We start from the raw sequence: 21,008 nt of genomic DNA on the forward strand, positions 1-21,008 counted from the left end.
AATTAATGCACGGTTGTTGAATTAGGCGACATTTACGTTTGCTTAGCTAATTCAAAAACCATGAATTCAATGCAAAGATGCATTTTGTATTATAAAACAAAATTACAGCCCCCAAAAGTGTGCTATAGTAATTTGGTGTAACTAATTTCGAATTTCGAAATATTTCCTCCCTTTTTTTGGCTGCTCCCACGTCGTTGAGAATACGGAATTCGTGGGAAAGGGGAATTTCGATGAGAAACAGCTCCCATGGGAATGTTCAGAATAGGGCTGATGAAATTTCTTGAAACTTTTTTTCAAACTCCCACACTGTTTGCTGGAGAGATTTTTCCCACAAAAAGACACAAAATTCTCCCACAATTCAGGATAGAGAATGTACACTTTTTTCCCATGGGAAAAAATTTCCAACTCCCATGCGTTCAGAATAGGGCTGTATGCGTCAACATTTTAACAACATTTCCCTAAAAGAATAAACAATTCTGATATAAATACAAGCATTTAATTGTGCTAAAATACATGATTCGTTTCCTTTGCGTTTGATATTTTGTTAACGCAAGATATTTGCGCTTATCGCACGAGTTTGACATACGCTACCAATTACTTGATTCGGTACAATTTTTCTTACGCATCGCAATACAGAGTAACCCCCCAGGCATCAACAGATGCCAGAAAGCCAAGCCAACATTTTTACAATCAAAAAAATAATTTGGCATATATGTATGTATGTACGTTTGTGTGATCATTGTCGTAGTCGTTGAGGAGAATAAGGGGTCGATTATGGATAGCAACCCAACTCCAGTTGCGTTGCCGAAAGCAAATTTAAAAATAAAAATTTCCATTTCCTCATTGAAATTCATACTTTTTTACAATTAAATTAATAGCTGAAGGTTCAAAACACTGCCATTGAATGGATTTGACAAAAATTTCTGTAGTTTCAGTTATTTTAATTGTGTGAATTTCTCATCGGGCAACGCAACTACAGTTGAGTTGCTATCCATAATCGACCCCTTACAGATTTATTTAATAGAAAGTTAGTCATCTGATAAAAACTCGAAGGTTATATTACGAAAATGAATAAAAGTTTTAAAAATTGTTTATATTATAGTTATTTTATTCAGAATACATTGAGAATAGGGGGAGCATGGGAATGGGGAAATTTGCTCTCATGGAAAACAGCTCCCATGGGAATATTGAGAATAGGACTGAAAATAAATAAAAATAATATCGCTTATCACGACTATCGCTTGTAGCGACTGACCTCCGTCGGACTCTTGATCGTAATCATTATAAGCGATTTCAAACGGTATAATTGTTCGTGTAGCTATGACGATTATTTTGGTGTCATTTTTTTGGCCCGAACCAATCCCAAATAGTGGTGTGGGTACAATGAATATGATTGCAGAATAAAAATAAATAGCGCATTTGTATTACGTTTTAGCAAATTTATTTCACTTTTAATTTATTAAAACTAAATTCAATAATTTACCTTAGTATAGAAGAAATATGCTATGGCATATATACGGAGGAATTACTCTTAGGATATTTCGTTAAAAGTAATTCAATCGAATGAACCAACGTTTTAAAACAACATTGGTGGGAGTGGAAAGAACTTAAGAGTTTATTCAATTCGAGATTATTATTCTGGTTAGTTTTAATTTCTTAAATACAAGACGGATGTGTTCCGTTCCGATTACATATATTGTATTCATATATATGTTTGTATGTATAAAAAAGCATTATAACAAAAAACACAAACACATGGCAATAATTGTTCAAAAAAGTTTCTATATATATTTCAAGTTTTAATTCAAGTTTCACAAGTTTTGTTGTTGGTTTGTTTAAATTTCTTTGTATAAAAAAGGAAAGTAATTTTAGTTTATGTTTTGTGTAATTATAAATTGTTTATGTTAAAACAAAAAAAGAGAGAATTTAAGTGAGGGATATGAGGGAGAAAATAAACTAAAAAATGTAGTAAAAATATTGTAGAGAATTTCTTTTTATAAACAAATTAAAAAATAAAAAATACAATAATGTTAAAAAGTAACATACTCGACGATGATATTCGACATGTTAGCTTTTTTCTTTATGAACATTTTTTTGTTGTTGTTAGTTCAAGTATTCTTTTTTTGTTGATGTTTTTAAATTGAGTTTTTTATAATTTTCATGTAGTTGTTCATTTCTGAAGATATTTTCCTCTTCATTACAAAATAAGTTTCAATTGATGTTCTTGTTTTTTGATGTTTAAATGTTATAGGTGTTGTTGTTGTTTTGATGTTGTTAAAATATTTGATGAAAAGGTGCGCTTAGCAGACACAGATACGCAACCTAAGCCGACAGCTCAGCTGTCGGAAAAAGCGTATTGCATCTGCATGAGACGCAGCAATTTCATTTCAAATAGTAGATGTTGTTGTTTTTCACGGTAATGGACATTTGGAGAACGTGGATTGCAGCATTTAAAAAAAATATATAAAACAATAATCATTATAAAAAGCATAAAAAAATTAAATAATCATTGATTCCAGCAATATTATATAAACTATCTAACAATGTGGAATCACAGAGACAAATTCCACAGAAAAGATAATGGAGTATTGATGAAATTTATAACAACATAAAATGCATTATGATGAGAACAGGACGATAATTAAAGTATCAGCAATAATAAATAATAGAAAAATATCAAACATCATTTATAATGAATAAAAAGTAATTTTTTAAAAAATATTATCAATAATAATGCAAAAAACGGTTATAAATTGTAAATAGCATTTTTTGAGGTCATATTAGGCATGTATTCTTCTTTGTCGTCGATATATTTACGCAGTTGGCAACGCGTTATGAATGCTAAAAATATATTTCTCCATTTGATGCTAAAATGCACGCCTCCAAATATCCAAACCAAAAATATAGCCGTTTTAAAACAGCTCGCATCTCACACTATACCGTTGTGGTATCGACAGACTCAATGCGTGCCGAACTGGCATCACCGCCAGCGGCTGCCTCACCACCGTTAACAGTGGCAGCGGCACCGGCTTCAGGAGCAGCATTAGCGGAATCACCGGTTTTCTTTGCCGCCTTATCTCCGTACTTGATCAGCTGAACATTGAGATTGACAACTTTGGGTTCTGGCTTGTTGTTGGCATCAGTAGCAGCAGGGGCAGCACCTTCTTCGCCACCATTAGTTGCACCACCCTCGGTAGTATTCTTTTCTTGTGGAGTGATGGTCAGCGTTAGATTGTTCAAGGCTTCCAATACTTTGTTCATATCTTCTTCAGTGCTGGGCTTGCCATTGCGATTGCCGAAGTGCAAATAGCAACGTCCGTAGGAACCTGTAGAGGTAAAGATAAAGGAAAATAACGTTTTAAGATACAATCATGCAATTTTATATACAATCTGTAAATTATCTTACCCTTCCATGTGATGGCCATAGGATGGCATTCGCGATTGCGCAATTCACTCTTCAAATCCTTAACGCGCACATCACGTGTAATATTGGTGAGTTTAACTGAGAAATCACGTTGTGGACGGTTTTTGCGTTGTCTCAGTCTTCTGTTGCCACCTTCACCGCCAGATTTGCGTTCTTGGCTCTTGGATTCAACGCCAGATTGATCGCCTTCGGACTGTAAGAAAAAAATTAAAAAAAATTGAAATCGAAGCTAATTTTAAAAGTTTCACTAAAGTTATAGAATAGAAATATATTGCAGAAATAAATAGGTTTTATAACAAGAAGTTGCAGCATCATGATACATTTATACGTCTGTGTCTATAATAGCTAAAAATACATTTGTTTTGCTATTATTCTTCAATAAACAATTATTACTTTTCCATCAGAGGGACAAATATATAATTGTTCCACAAACATCCCAGGCTGGACAGGGGAGACTTCTCTCATAGCCGAGTCCGAACGGCGTGTCTAAGACACCACTTTTGTAGAAAAGTTTTACATGGGTGAAATACTCAGGAAATGTCGCCAACATTACTGAAGGGTTTTTTGCCACCGTTGAAAAGTGTTTGGTGTTGTCTGGCCGGGGAATCGAACCCACGACCTTAAGCGTGCATGGCGGGTGTGCATACCTTTGCACCACGGTGGCACCCAAAGAAAACAGAAAACTATAGTTAGAAATAAATTGTTATTCTTCAATCATTGATAGAGCAAGCCAGAGTAATGCTCCCACTCCAAAGTATATCGGGTAAGAGAATAAATTATGTTCAGAAACCTGTGTTATAAAATTTTCATATTTACAAATAAAATTCAAAAAAATGTATTTCTATGGTTAAAAATAAATTGAGAAAAACTACTCAAATTATTCTTCAATAGATACAATTTAATCTTCCAACAGAGGGGCAAATCAAAGTGATATTGAAAAATCACTTCAAAGTATTTCTGTGGACAATATAATTCCTCGATATGTGCAATGGACCGTCGATTCAAAATCAAATACGATACATTTTTTATTCTATACATCCTCGGTTATAAACAACTAGTTACGACAAATTCCAGCTACTCTTCAAAGGATAAATATTTATATTCCAACAGAGGGGCAAATCAGAGTGATACTGAAGAAACACTCCAAAGTATATCTGTGGGAAGGTAAACTACTTTTGTACAAATTTACATATTTAATTTACAAAACTCACCTATACACAAATAACACCTAAAAATATGTATATCTATGGTTAAAAATAAATTGAGAAAAACTACTCAAAGTATTCTTCAATAGATACAATTTAATCTTCCAACAGAGGGGCAAATCAAAGTGATATTGAAAAATCACTTCAAAGTATATCTGTGGTTAAACATCGTCCTATCGTTACACACTATGTATAATATTAACTTTTCTTCTTACCTTTGTTGGACGCCTGCGGCGATTAACGAAACGTCTTCTACGAGAAGGATTGCGTGTTTGTTGTTGGGAATTGTCACCGCCGCCGCCCTGTTTCTGATCTGTGGCATTATTTTGTGATACAGTACGACGTGGATAACGTCCACGGCCACCGAAACGACGACGTTGTGGGAAACGGCGACGATTACGTCCCTGCTCAACATCTGTATCTTCTTCCTTGAGTGTGATAATTTTGCCTTCCTTTTCCAGAGTTTCTTTAAGCTGTTCAAGTGCAGGTACAATTTTGATGCGTCGTTCAGAAATCAATTCCCAGTACAAACCAGTGGGACGTGGTGGACGTTTGGCAACACGAATTACCTCAGTTGGTGTTACAATTAGGTCAACAGGTGCATCGTGTTTCTGGAAGAGATTTGTTGGCAAATTATCAACAACTTGAGTGTCATGAACCAAAGTGACAATGAGTGTGTTTGGTGTTATAGCGCCAGTCTCAATAAGAAGGCCAATAGTTAAGTCAATGAAACCATTGCCACGACCAATGCGATAACCATCGCGTGATACTAACACCGAACCAATGATAACCATATCCAAAACAACTTTGTTGTCCATTCCTGTTATACGAAAAAAAAAAAAACGAAATTGCACAATTAATTTTTAAATCAAGCCATTAAACCCATGGGATCGAACTTGCCAATTTCGCTACGATATTCTTCGACATTTCTGACATTCAAAATTTCATTCTTTTTCTCATCGTTAGCATCGGCGGGTACTTCGACCTTAAAGAACAATGCTTTGGATTTGCGAGTGCTTGTCAAATACAAGTTCTTGCCAGCAATCAATGTTTGCAATTTGGCGCCATTCAAGACACGGTCAATTTGAACCTTGACTTCCTCTGTAAATCAATGAAAAAGAGTGGCAAATTAATATTATAAATATCGAAATATAAATAGTTTAGTTACTTACTGGCTTTTTTAAATTCTTCGGTTTCGACCAACAAGGCAACGGCCTTATCGCTGTCTACAAAAGCGGGCATGCGATTGAAAATGCCACCTCTTCCAAGAACTATATTTGCCTCTCTCATTTTCTTCCATGTTTGCAGGCGAAGTGAACGCTTGGTTGGCTCCACAGATTGAGCTGAAAAAAAAAAAAACAAAGAGGGTAAATGGTAAGAAAAAGGACAATAAAATATATTCGGCGGTACCATCGCTAAAAGAAGAAATTTCTTTCAAACCAGAGTGATATTGAAAAATCACCCCAAAGTATATCTGTGGAGCAAATTGGTATGATGTTAGATCGACTTTAGTTGCAACGTAAGCGTTAATGTTAATACAGAATTTGTATGACTATGGTTAAAAATAATTCGAATTGAAATCTCTAATTATTCTTCAATATTCAAATTTATTATTCCATCAGAGGGGCAACTGAGAGTAACATTAACGATCTACTCCAAAGTATATCTGTGGTTACTTTGATTTAAAAATTTTACTCTTAAACGTTATTTTCAAATACCAAAGCTAAATCATTGTATGTCAATGGTTAAAAATAACATGAGAATAACAGCTCATGTTATCCTTCAATTGACAATGTTCTTTATCTTCCAACAGAGGAGCAAATCAGAGTAATATTAAAAATTACTCCAAAGTATGTCTGTGGTTATAGACTGGCGCTACATAATATTCCTACATGATTTCAGAGAACGGAATAAGAAGGAAGGATATGTACGAGTTTTGAATTATCCCATTTATTTATGATCGATCGTAGGGAAGACGAGATGCGGATCATGTTGACATATGAGAAGGAGATTGAAAACCAGCTACAGAATGATGGTCCTGCTTTGCACCTTTCTCTGAATGCCCATCCAAATAGGAGCATAATAGTACAACATTGTTTTGGGTATTTGCCCATTTTTACCCAATTTAACATATGGGTGGGTATATTCCCAATTTCCCATCTTTATGAAAACATAAAACTAAAATTAACTTGAAATAATATTTGTTAAATGAGGCATAAAATACCGAAAACCACCATGTATCCCCTTTCATATATCACATTAAGTTCGCGGGCCAATTAACATTCTTGTCAATTACACACATATTTAAATTCTAATTGAAATTAACTGACCTAATTTCATTATGAATTTTGTAGCAAGTTTAAGAGCAAGTCAGTGGTGAGTGTCATCAACATCATCATAATCACCATCATCGCTTTTATAATAATGTCCTACTTTCGAAAACAACACTTCTGTGTATCTTTTCTATTTTTTGTTTTTCTTTATAAATGGCCTGTCTCCATGTACATATCTATATACATATGTATGTAATCAAACTGAATATTCCACTTATAAATCATATGCATAAATTCTATGATATCATTCGAAATACTACAAAAACAAAAATTTAACATGGCAAAAAATATAGTATACAATGTTTTTGCACAACATCACATCGAATGAATGACAGAGCAAAACACAAAATAGTAATACACAAAACGCTTGTTAATGAATGACAAACTGACAGGCATCCACCACAACACCAGCAGAAACAAAAAACAATGGAGGAGAAAAAATAATCTAAAGAATATTTGCACGAACAATATTAGAAGAATTGGAATGATTAGAAAATACATAGAAATATGAACGAACGATGGATAGATAGATGGATGGATGGATGAGTCAAAGTAGTTTGTGTTAATGCAAAATCTTTGCTGTTCTCTTGAAAGTATTGAAAGCTAAAAATAAATGTTAACACAACATAAATAATACACAAGTAGCAACCTAAAATGGAATGTGAATTGCATGTGAATTCATGAAAGAGAAGAAAAAATGGCGGGAATTAATAGTCAAGATGAAAAGTTGTTATTTGTTAACTGATAAACACTAACTACTACACTCTAGGAATATGTAGGTTGAATATTTATTCCTGTGATAACTATTTACAAAGAAATTCGGTCAGACTTGCCAAGAACGAAAAATAGAAACTATGTAGAAAGAGAACGTTTTTATTAAATTAATTTTCAACTTATAGAGAATCTCTAAACAATTCTTCTTTTCCCATATAGTGCCTAAAGAAACTTTTCTAGCCTACGTTACTTTCATATAGGTATACTCTGAAATTTTTAGGACGATCGGTTCAGCGGTTTTTGAGTCTATAAACTCCAAACAAACAAACGTACAAACATGTTTCTACTTTATTTATGTACATATATATATAGATATAAACAACTATCTATGTCTTAGACTGATTATTACGAGCATGATGCAATCCGTCAGCATGGGAGAGAGTAAACAAATTTTAGGCACATTTTATGTTAAAAAAATCTAAAACAATCTAAACCAGTTTATTAGTCAATAAACTGGGAGAAGTCAACGGCGCAAGTTATCTGCAAGTGCGGCGGATATAATAGAGGAAGAAATAGAGGCGTTTTACAGTGAAGTCGAAGAATTACTACATCTGACAAAACAACATGAAATAGCCAAAATCTAAGGCGACTTTAACGCTATTCCACTTCAGTAACGAAAGTATCTTCATATCCAGGAGCAGACGTACCATCTGACCACAATCTCCTTATGGCCTATATATAGATCAAAATTAGGGCTCCGCTGAAGAAAAAGCAACATCGAAAACTTGACTTTGGTAAACTTGACTTGGGATTCACTACATCGGAAAAATACGCTGGGAAATTTCGTAAGACCAAAAATAAAAGACTGGATGACAAATGAAATACAGGAACTATTAAACGAAAGACTGCAATATAAAAAATCGAACTATGAAATGTATTGGAAATTGAACAGAGAAATTCAAATACAAATTCGAGCTGCAAAAAAACATTTAAATGACCAATGACAGGAAATAGAAAAATTCCATAGCTTGCACAACGATTTTAATTTTCATAAAAGACTGAAAGATATAGCAGAAATATATCGCAGAACAATTTCGCGGAAATAAAGTTTCGACAAAATCGGGTTCTCCCTTCGAAAGTTTTCGTGAGCACCATTTAGCGAAAGAGGACAGGACTTTAAACTGTCTGAAACGGATTTCGTCCAAACTCTAAAGACATTGCCAGGAGGTGAGCAATATTTGAAATGAAACATTTCCAATACTACAGGCCTTGATACATTCTTGCTTCAGTCATTTCTGATAAAAGAATAAAGAAGGGCCGATCCAAATTCGAATTAGGTTGCCTTTGCCTTTTAGCCTTTCACCATACGTAGGTCTTAAGTAGGTTTCTTTTCACGTCACTGTGTATTGATCTAATATTATTGGTATTATATAAACTAAAATGCTTAAATTCATTAACATTGATGTCATAATCTCCAAAAAAAATGTTAGTGAATGATATAATTTCATTTTTAATAGCTTATTAAGATATGTATGCTCGTTTGATTGTTCTATTAGAGAAACATTCTGATCATTAACGTTTACCCTCCTTTCCCATTACTGTCCTCCCCCTTTTATTAATCTATTGTACATATGTGTAGATCATTATGGCATCAACAAATTTATATTCTTGTCATCATCAACAATAAATGATTCATAGAATAGTGCGTTTAACAGTCATTAACATATACAAAACAAAAACCATTTTACAAATTAAAAATAATTAAGAAGCATATTAATATTAATTTCTCTCGATCCACTTTGAAGTAAAGTTTCGTAAAGAAATATGTAATGACGACACAACTATTTAGAATTCTTAAAAAATCTCAGTAAAAATATTTTATTTCTGAGCTGGGAGAGCTGCATGACTGACAACAAAAATATGATAAATAATGACGTTGAAGCAAGAAAACTCTGCTCGTAAATTATATCAATACTTTTAAAAAGATTTTTATTAGACTACGATTACCATACACGGTGCGCCTGAACCAACTTTAAACGGAAGTTGCTTACACCTGGGAAGTTTTTTGCGGATTCTGAAACTATATGTTCATACATGAGAAATATCGAAAAAGAAAAACTTGAACTTGAACTTTATTCTATGCCTTAAGCCAACATTGTGAAAATCATTGTTTTCATCAGTGATTTTAGTTGGTTAAAGTTTAACAGGTAAAGTTTGAACCAAATCCGTTATCGTGCACAAGCCAGCAGAAATAGACATACAGGCAAAAACGGATTTCGTTCAAACATACTTCGGATCTAAAAACCATTATTTCTATGAGGCACATTTTTGATTGTATCAATGTGTATATACCCTGGTTAGCCTAAAGGCTAATGAAGGCTATAAATGTATGCAATTAAAAAATTAATTAATAAAATCATAAAAAAGACAACTTTAGTACATATGACCACTGTCCTGCATTTTCGGACCGAATGCAGCTACTTCCCAGACAAACCCGTTTCGTTTTTGCATAACATCATTACATCCTAAGAGGGTGTTGTTCTGTACGCTTTCTTATTTGTTTATTAGGTGACCAAAACCAATTAAGGTAGCGAAGTTTTTCTGGTTTCTTGTTTTTTTTTTTTTCAGGAAATAACTTTTGATTCCACAACGCCCATCTACCATTTTGAACATATGCATTTGCGAACAGGGTTGGTTCATATATGAAGTAGATCTTATATTTTGGAAATTACACTAGCTCCTGAACATAATGAAGTAATTACCAATAATTTGTTTGCTGGGTTTGGCTCTTGAAAATTTACCCTAAGTTCCCACATATTAGCTCTGTTCCTTTACGTGCAAGAATCTTCAAGTTTTACCACTTTTTACTCAAAAAGCGTTCCTTTACTTCAGACACCATTCAATTCATATGGGAGCAGTTTACAACATTTACTACTTTGCAGGTTTTACCACTTTTATAAGTAAAGGAACAGACCAATTGTTAAGCGATATTTAGATTTTTTTAGTAAAAAACAATAACAATATTAATAAATTCCATGTCTAACGGGAAATGTATTATTCTTTAAATTAGCTTTTGAAATACACAAAGAAACTTGTAAAGTTTTGTCCGAAGATTTCTCAACAACTCAATCGAAATCTTGGAAATATATTCCAATCACTTTTTGCGATAATGGTTACATATGTACATGCAATTTGACTTTGTTTATAATTATTGCATTCCATTTAATGCCTGCAACAACAACAAATGTGTAGTATAACTCAAAGTCAATTGCCTATCGTTGGAATAAAATGGAGAAATAGAAAAGAATACACAACTACTAGTGCCGGGAAAATATTGTTAATGTTTGATGCGCTCATCGCCAATATATGCCAACACCAATACAAATGAAAGCATAGAGACCTCCAATGTCACTCCACTGCTCCCGCCCAAAATTACCTTCACACACCGGCTAAAACTCATAACTACAATAAAAATTCACGTATATTCTGTTTTCTGTTCTCTATGATTTCTATCCGACGTTTTGCTTTTGTCATTCTACTATTAAAAGAGGGAGAAAGAAAACAAAAATTCGCAGTTGAATGAATTGATATTTGAGGCGAATGGGTAATGTGGTAAAGAGGTTGGTTGGTTGGTTAATACATATATTAGCTGTAATGTTTGATGTGGTTTAATGGTCAGCAGCAGTTGTATGGCGCGTGCTTTTGGATTTTTTTGCGTTTGCTCTTCTGAGGAAGAGAAAGAGGTAGGCAAGATTTTTTGTATATGTACATGTTTGCATATGTATGTGTTAAAAGAAAGTATATTTGCTACCTCTCATGGCACGTCTCAAGTGGTCATTATTGTGCCACCAACAAATAAATTCCAAAGCTTTTTGTTGTTGTTATTCTCAGCAAACAACAACCATATGCCGCCATCTGAACAACACACCATTCAATGTTGTTACCTTTCCTATATTTGCCAAAAACCAAAGAAAAAACTTGCAAAAATATTTGTGTTATTTATTTTCTAAAAATGATTTGCAATTTAATTGTTTAGTCACAAAAAACCAGATATGTATTTGTCCTATTTATTTTAGTGGATTTAAACTTATAACGATTGTTGTCAAAATTATAAAATTAGCGTTTGCACATGTAAAAATTGTAGTAACGGTTCAATGTGTACATATTAAGAAGGTAATAAAAACATAAATATAAAATTGAGCCTTCTTTTAACATGTTTGCCACCAAATTTGTGCAGCAGAATACTATTTTTTCTATCCATAGAATCCAAATTGCATTTAGGCCATCATAATGAAATTATCTTAAGGAATGTTTATCTTTAACTAGCTGCATTTTAGCATCAAACCCGTTCAATTCTTATTTTCAATCAATTTGCACTAGTTATTATATTCATGTTTACATTTAAAATTTAAACACTTTAAAATAACTAATTTGTTAAATAACAATCTTAAGTGGCGTATTCTTGCATTTGTTTTTCTTATTTGAATGCATGTTGATAATGGAACCGACAATATATTCCTATGAGGTAATAAATGTGAACGTACAATTATATTAGCAGATAAGAACGAAAAAATAGAACATAATAAAACATTTGGAACCATAGAAGGGCAAACAAAATGAAAAAAACGAGAATATATCGATAGGCATTGCACATTGTTTTCATTGTAAAATAAGTTTAACGAAATAAAAATCGTTTGTTGGTCTTAATTTGATTAAAATGGTTATTAGTGTATGTATGGCATGTACATACGTCTAATAATATAAGTATTTTGTAGGAAACCAATAAAAATCGCAATAATCATAATGATGTAGTTTTTTTTCATATTTATAGAAAAAATGAAAGAAGGAAAGAGAATTTTTTAGAACTTGTGTTTCATTCAATACATTTTTTACATACATAAGTAAGGAAATTAGGTTGAATAAAAATCAATGTGAATTTGTTACAGTTTTTAAGAAAGAAAAAAAATGGGGATGTATGTCCGTCAATGAAATCGGACATAACTTAAAAAAAAGGAGTTTGAAGTCAGAAGGGACAAAGAAGATTTCGTACCCATAGTGGAAGTTTTTTGGCTTAACTCTAGTTTAGTAAAAACTCTCCGATTTTTCTGAAATTTGTTTCAGAGGTAGATATTGTTGCGCTGATCACGGACCCGGTTAACCGGTTATTGGACCCGAAAGTCATGGCACAAAACCCGGGTTACATCCGGCTTTACTGGAAATCTTATGGAAATACCTATCTAACAAGTGGTCATATGATGGAAAGGTTAAAGTGTGAGCTACAATCTGTCTTACATTAAATGGGAACCCATAATGGGCCCATTTTCGACTTTTTGAGGGTTTTATGGAAAAATCCGGGTCCAAAAATCAGTTTTGGGTTATATCACCAGAGATCTTCTCCGGTACAAAAAAAAGCAAATAGAAAAAAAATTAAGCTGTCGATACACACAGTAGTACGCTATATACAATGGTGGCCAATACATTTGGAACAAAATTGCACGTTTTAGAAAAATGTCTCTAAAATATTTTTTTGAAAGTGAAATTAATTATTTTTTTGCAATTATTTATAGTTTAATGCTTCGAAGATAAAAAAATAAAAAGTTTTGCCTGGATATACAACAACAATTATGAAAAAAATTGTCTTTTATTGGGAAGCGTCTGCTCTTCCCGGAAATTTCTATATACTAAATGTGTGTGGTAAATTATCTTCGGATGAGCATTCTAAATCTATTCAATATTATAGATTCCCGAATTTTTAATATTACCGACCGTTTTAACGTCAATAGATTAGTATTACTCACCCTGACAAGGGTCCGATCCCTACACTCCTGTGTTTTTCGACACCCAGACTTCGGACTTTTACTAATAAATGCTAGGCTCCGAATTTTATTAAATCGAAAACTGAAATGTGAAGAAATTTCCATTATTTCCGAAGTTTCTGACTCTTGCACCCATGTTTAGGCTTCTCCGCTACGACCCGGACCCGCCACATCATCGGTGAAGTACGTATGAATGATATCAGTTTAAAAAATTTATTCACTTTTAGAGTTTAAATCATATACAAGAAGATGATATTTTACAAAATATTGAAGATTTTTGCATATGTTTTGACCATTAAATTTTAAGCCGTCTAGTGTATTTTCAAATTTTTTCATAATTGTTGTTGTATATCGAGTCAAGACTTTTTATTTTGTTATTTATTAAGCACTAAACTATAAATAATTGCAAAAAAAATACTCAATTTCCCTTTCAAAAAATTATTTTAGAGACATTTTTCTAAAACGTCCAATTTTGTTGCAAATGTATTGGCCACCACTTTATATTCTCTTACACGATTCGATCACGTTAGCAATAAAGTTAAATGTTTCCCGGGATGCACTTTTAGACTGAAGATCCTTAATGCTTTTTTGTAATGTTGTTAAACATCAATTTCCCTCTTTTTTTACTTGATATATTTCCCTTTGGCCCTTATAGCAGATGTAACCGATTAACTGTTCCCAAAGCAATTGGTCACATGGACAAATCGTTCTAAGTGCGAATTGCAAGAACTTTCAATAAGCTCCCATGTCCAATCAAGCCATTTTCATTGCCAAGTAAAAGATATAAATCTAAAATCATAGGTCATTTTTCGCTTCTACTTAATTTCTTATTTCTTCTTAATAAAATATCAATCAAATCAACAACACAACATACTTCGATTTTGATACACTATTTTCCACATACCGTAAAATAAATTTAAATGTCTGCATGTTTTATGTTGATTTTACATGAACAATGTTTTTTCTTTTTAAATTTTATAATTTTAGACTATGTTAAATTTGTATACATATTTTCAGAAATTTGTATTAAAATTAATTGTTTTTTATATAAAATTTATAAAAAAAATTATGCCAGACTAGTTATTTACTTGCCAAACATTTAATGTACGTCATATTCAAAGATTAGGTCATAATTATAACTTATTTTTAAGATGCTAATATTTTATAATTATCATCATGGATTAGTTCAATTTGCAATTTAACTGTAATCGGCCCTAGGGCTTAAAATTGCATTATATGAAAGAAATAAATAAATAAAACTATGTTTGTCATAAAAACCCTAAACTAAGGTTGCCGAAAATATGTTTGAGCTGATTTCTTTTCTAGCTATCATAATATATTTTGCATTAACAGCAAGTAAAAAAGTACCAGACGGCATTGATATAGATATAACCCAAGCCTTCATCTATGGATAGAAAGTATGTATTTACGAGGTTTTAAGAAGTTTGTGGTCCTCAAGTGTTGCGGAGGAGTTGCCTGAAGAAAAGGACCGATAGTTCATTTTGGAATTGGATCTTATTTTTGGAGTCATTCTTTCTATAGATATCGCCGCCACCACTCATTTCAGATGAACTTTTGTGGGGAAGTACCGGAAGTGGACTGATAAACACCATCTTCGAACTTTATCTAAGGTTCGCCTGAACCAACTTTAAATAGAAAATGCTTACACCTGAGAAATTTTTGCGGATTCTGAAACTACAATGTCCAAGATGAGAAAAATCAAAAACATTTTTAGGTTTTCACGATTTTTCGCTTGGAACCCGCTGTGAAAATTCTCTACAATATTGACCTTTATACGAGGGCAGTTCGGAAACTTCTTAGCCTAGCACAAAAAGCGCGGTATAAACAGAAAAAAGTTAAGTGTTTTGGAAACTTCCATCTCTGTTATGAACACATGTTAAATTTTGTTTCGATCTGGCAACTCCTTCATATAGAAACAGGTGTTCAAAAAAGACGCATCGGCAATTTTTTTACAACGGAAAAATTAGAAATGCGTTCTGTCATTAAATATTTACATAAAAAAGGTTTATCGGAACAAGAAATTCATAATGATATGGCGAATATGTTAGGTGAAAGTGCTCCTTCATATGCAAAATTGGGTTGCTGAATTTAAACGTGGTCTTACAAGCATTGAAGATGAACCACGTAGTGGACGTCCAAAAATAGCAACAACAACAGAAATTGTAGCCAAAGTGCATGATATGGTATTAAATGATCGACGAATAAAAGTGCGTGAAATTGCTAATATCATGGGCATCTCAAATGATCGAGTCCATTTAATTTTGCATTAAGAACTACAGATGAAAAAGCTTTCTGCAAGATGGGCGCCGCATTTGTTAACAGTCGATCAAAAACGCATAAGAATGAACATTTCTCAAACTTGTTTGGATCGTTTTAAGCGAAATAAAATGGATTTTAAGCGTCGTTTCATAACTGTTGATGAGACATGGATCCACCACTGGACTGAAGCTGGAGGAAGTGCCTCAAAGAAGGCAAAAACAATTCAATCGGCTGGTAAGGTTATGGCAACGGTTTTTTGGGACTTCAAAGGTATTTTATTGATTGACTATCAGCAAAAGGGTAAAACAATAAATTCAGAGTACTATTGCAACCTTCTGGATCAATTAAATGTACAAACTCGAGAAAAACGTCCTGGCTTACAACACAAAAAATTTTTTTTTCATCAAGACAATGCACCAGCACACAAGAGGTTTTTAACAATGACTAAAATCAACGAATTAAAGTACGAGTTGCTTGACCACCCACCTTATTCTCCTGATTTAGCTCCCAGTGACTTTTACTTGTTCCAAAATCTAAAAAAATTCCTTGCTGGCAAGCGTTTTGCCTCAAATGAAGATGCAATTACAGTTGTAAACCACTATTTTGAAGACCTTGAGGAAAACTATTTTAATCAAGGGATAGAATTGCTAGAAAGACGTTGGACTAAGTGTATTGAAGTTTCAGGAAATTATATTGAAAAATAAAAATATTTTTGAAAAACTATTTTCTTTCATTGATAGGCTAAGAAGTTTCCGAACCGCCCTCGTATTATCCTTTAGATTTTACAATTTTTGAGATATAGAAGTTCAAACTGGGACAATGCTCCTTGTGCGGTGCGCCTTAACTAACTTTAAATGAAAACCGATTGCAAAGATGAGAAAGATAAAAAACGCGGTCAAAGTTCATATTTTTAGGTTTTTTTTTTTCTTTTTTTTGCTTGGAAACGGCTTGTCCTATCAAAATGGGACTAAAATTGTTGTAGAGAATTTTTACAGCTACTCAGTCACAGTCCTGATAATGTGAGTGCACAATGACAAACTGTGCAAACACAGCACTTTGGTATCACAAATCATCAACAAGAAAGGGCAGAGACGTTATCGTGGCCAAACTCGAGTGCAAATCACTAAACAATTCCTAAATTACCATAAACAAATAAACTACAAATAACATTCACTCCATTGGCTATCTATACCGCATGTTTATTATAACTGTGTAAACCTGTTAAAAATTATAGTAAACAGCTGATCAATGTCAAAACAACCTTTTAAGCCTTTTAGCATAACCTTAAAATTGGTTTTATAATTGCACTGTATACGATGGGATTTTGTTACAAACAAAATGAATTAAAAATCTATAAATTTCTATGACATGCATTTTGTGTTCTTACTACTTTTTTATCAAGTTGGAGGGCATAATAAAACATGTTCAATATACATTTGGATTTTTCGTTTGTCCGCGAGTGCATAATAAACAACTAGTGAGAATTTTAATCCGGTATTTTGTTCCCCATTTCCAATAAAAAAAAAACCACAAATACACGCATACCTGCCTGTACACCGCAAACCACCGATATTCTTATAAGAATTTTTGATAACGATATGTCATGATGGGGGGCAGAGGTATGTATACAAACTAAAAAGTAAATACTAAATTCTTTTTCACGTTCTTTCTGTGGGTCACAAAGGACACATTTATGTCTATGGAATGGATCATATTAAAGCTAGTGAAATTTTGTAAGTATTATCCTGCGTATTAAACGCCATGAAGAGAAATTGTATCTATAAGTACATAATAACACTTGATTAAAAATTGTCTGGCAGTGACAATACAGACAATACACAAATCTAGACAGTTTGGCTAACCATTTGACAGTGTGGCTATGGGGTAAACATCATCATCATCAGTAACAAAATTTGTCCTCCTTTTCTCTTTTTTCGGTATAGATGCGTCATTCATTGTGCTAACTCACACATGTATACATACAATTTTTTTGTATGTATATTTATTGTGAGGTGTATATACAAATAGAGCTCCATCAAAACTATCGAAAAAAAATCTACTGCTACTGCACACAATGTGAGTGGTACAACATTGACTGGCTGGCTGGCTAGCTAGCTGGCCATTTATTTTACCAAATAGAATCAAAAATTGCTGGCAAATTCTTGTCAAAATGTGTACACACACAAAAACCGAAGGGGGCAAGATACTCCACCCAATTGGAAGAAGAAATGTTCAAATTGAATAGAATTCTTTCTGTAAACCCAAAAACAAAGTTTGTTCTGCTACTATTGCCATTTTTACCATTTCTTCTAGAAACAAAAAAAATGGGCAGGGGCAAACACACACACACAATTTGTCCGGTAGTTGTTTTTCCAATGTCTGTTTAACATCATCATGTCATTGAATTACATTTGTGGCTATATCTTGGTTATTGCGACTTACTTGTGGATGAGACTTCTTGAGTTGCGTTGCCGCCATTGGTAGTGGCTGCCTCGGCAGGAGTTGGAGTAGTGTTTTGAGTTTCCATCTTTTCCCGTTTGCAAGAATTAATAACTCTGTTTTCTTATGCTTTCTTTTTACGTACTAAACGTTTTCTTCTCTTAACGGTATTTCGTATTCCTTTTACGGCTTCGAATAGAAAAAACCCGCTTCTTTACTTTATTTCAGTTTTTTCTTATTATTTCTTCTTTTTTGCACACTGTTTCCAGTTTTTTCTGTTTCGTGTTTTCTTCTTTTTGCGGCAAAACCACGTTTTCTTCCGTTCGTTGGAGCTCTCCTCTGATCGGCGGCACAAGCACTACTTTTTACTTTTGCTCTATCGATGATTTAATTGCGTTTGTTCTTGTCTTGCCCTAGCCGGCTTTTGTGCTGAATTCTGCTTCAAACACTGTTTATCTCTTTCTAGCACACGGCGTTCAAACGGCTTACACGAAAGTAGAACAATCACCACTCTGATAGCTTTCCCTGTCGCTATTTGTCTCTTCGTTGCTATAGCTTGTCGGTCGCCAATTTTACGAAAAAGAAAAATGTGAATGCAAGTTCTGGCCAAAAGAAAACAAAAATACTCAATTACAAATTGACCATTTATACAGATTTTGGAGCAATATGAACCTACAATTAATTTCCAGATCCTTTCTTGCAATTCCTTTTTCACAGAGGGAGTAGTTTGCGCTTTCGGGTGAGGAAAAAAATTTCAGCCACAGAAATAGAACTTCTTGTTGTGATGCCTTCGAAAAACTTCGGAAAACTACTTATTGCCAAAAACAACAGTACGTAGCTGTCAGTGTTGGGACATGAATTTCAAGGGTACATAAATGTGTACTTTCGTTTACTTCACAGAAACCAGCAATAACAACGTCCAATTAGAATCGATAGGTCGAAGGTCACACTAGAGTGGTTTCATTGAAACTTTTAGGTATTTAAAGATCGAGTTCCCCACTACAGCAACTTAACGATATCACTCTACTGTGAAACTCGACCTAGGAACCCTTGTTTTGTCCCGGTCCACACTAGAGTGATTTCATTGAAAAAATTGCATGAAATTATGCGTCTCTAGATCGACTTCCATAGTAGAGTAAAATCATAAAATTGATGTAGTGGGGAATGCGGCACCTCCTTACTCGCGAGCAAGCAAAGAGAGCTTCTCTCTCCACCCACTAATTGAAAAACAATGCACTGACAACCAGTGTTGCCGTTTTGGGCATTTCGGCCCAAATTTGGGCCGATTAAAAAATAATTTTTAGTTTTGGGCCGATGGGCGGCCCAAATACTTTTTGGGCCGTTTTCATGCTAATAATTTTAAACAATAATTTATAAAATATCAAATATTAGTCTTGGGCTATTATTACATGCTTACTTTTACTATTGGATATATTTGAAAACGTAAAATAAAGCAATTTGGTGGCATTAAAAATATAATTTTCACATTAAAACTTAATGCCAAGAAGGTCCTCCTAGTATTTTAATTGTCACTTTTAACTTTTAATTACCCGGGTTTTGAAATATATTTTTCGTGATACTTAAGTATTTGGTAAAGATTCATGCATTGTGTTCATAAATAAAAAAGTTCATAATAAATTGCTGGCAACGGAATCATGCCAAGCTAGAGGTTTTTTTTTAATTTTTGGCATATATTTTACCTATAATTAACAACCTTAAGAATGAATTTCAAGCAGATAGTTCAGGTTTACCCTATTTATATCCGAGTGTCAACTCAAATTGTCTTTTTTTATAAAAAATAAATGAAAAAAATAAAACAGAGCATCAATATATTGACATTGACTACAAGCAATCCTACCAGCTCGAAACTTCAATTGTAGGCACAAAGCAGACAATTACATTTATGCATTCTTACTTAACAGAAAATGAAAAGTTTGAAATAAAATTTGCTGTTTTGGAGTTTTATATTAAATTACTAGATCAAAATAATAAGAGAATAGACTATAAAAGTGACCCAAATACCCACCTATAATACAACTCTTCTTTTGTTATAGTTTGGATTTTGCGTACAGATTTTTAGCGTTTCGGCTAACTTAAAGTTGAAAGTAATGATAAAAATTCAAGGAGGGCCTTCTTTGTATTAACGTTTAGTGTGAAAATTACACTTTTAATGCATCCAAATTGTTTTTTTTTTTTGGGGTTTTCAAATCAATCCAATAGTAAAAGAAACTACTAAATATAATAACTCCTTATAAGGTAACCTCAAACGAAGTTTTGCCTATTATGAACCAGGTATTACATTTTCCCAGACTTGTAGAATGTGACCCCGATTTAATAGTAACAGATTGGAATTTGCTAAGACTCGGTGACTCATCTCAAAGAGCACATCTTATAATACCTTTGGAATTTTTGTTGTTGAAAAATAGTGCATATTCTTGAGGTAAATGGCTATCTGCGAAACCATTTTTTTGTAAAAGCGTTTTGCGGTGCCAACGACAGCTCGAAAACGCATAGGCCGATCATAGTATATTTGTGTAAGCGTTTTAGGAACCTAATAAAACAGAATAAAAAAAATTTAAACAAATTTTGACCTGTCAAAATCAAAATTTCGATTTTAACGAAAAAAATTGACTGTTTTTGTCAAAAAATTGGGCAAAATAATTGTTTTAATCTGTCTCGCTTAAAGGCAGCCTTTTTGTATTTAATAAGCTCACATGAATAATATAATAAGGTCATATGAAGATCGGTCAATTCGTTTTAGAGCTATCGTTGGCACAGACTTCAAAAACGCCGTTTC

General features: G+C 33.2%; 1 protein-coding gene across 1 annotated transcript; it reads right to left on the reverse strand.

The window, feature by feature from the left end:
• Positions 1-1,762: 1,762 nt before the first annotated feature.
• On the reverse strand, positions 1,763-19,348 carry lost (methenyltetrahydrofolate synthase domain-containing protein lost). The gene is made up of 7 exons (XM_073958534.1): positions 18,888-19,348; positions 18,215-18,813; positions 5,802-5,972; positions 5,530-5,730; positions 4,845-5,449; positions 3,407-3,617; positions 1,763-3,326 (listed from the first exon to the last, which is right to left on the reverse strand). Exons 2-7 carry the CDS (start codon positions 18,297-18,299, stop codon positions 2,935-2,937), a joined length of 1,665 nt encoding a protein of 554 aa, XP_073814635.1. The 5' UTR covers positions 18,300-18,813; positions 18,888-19,348; the 3' UTR covers positions 1,763-2,934.
• Between the last annotated feature and the right edge of the window lie 1,660 nt (positions 19,349-21,008).

The sequence above is a fragment of the Musca autumnalis genome, unplaced genomic scaffold (genome assembly GCF_047663935.1).
Source record: "Musca autumnalis isolate F117 unplaced genomic scaffold, ASM4766393v1 scaffold_1, whole genome shotgun sequence".
In the NCBI taxonomy this organism is placed as follows: Eukaryota; Metazoa; Arthropoda; class Insecta; order Diptera; family Muscidae; genus Musca; species Musca autumnalis.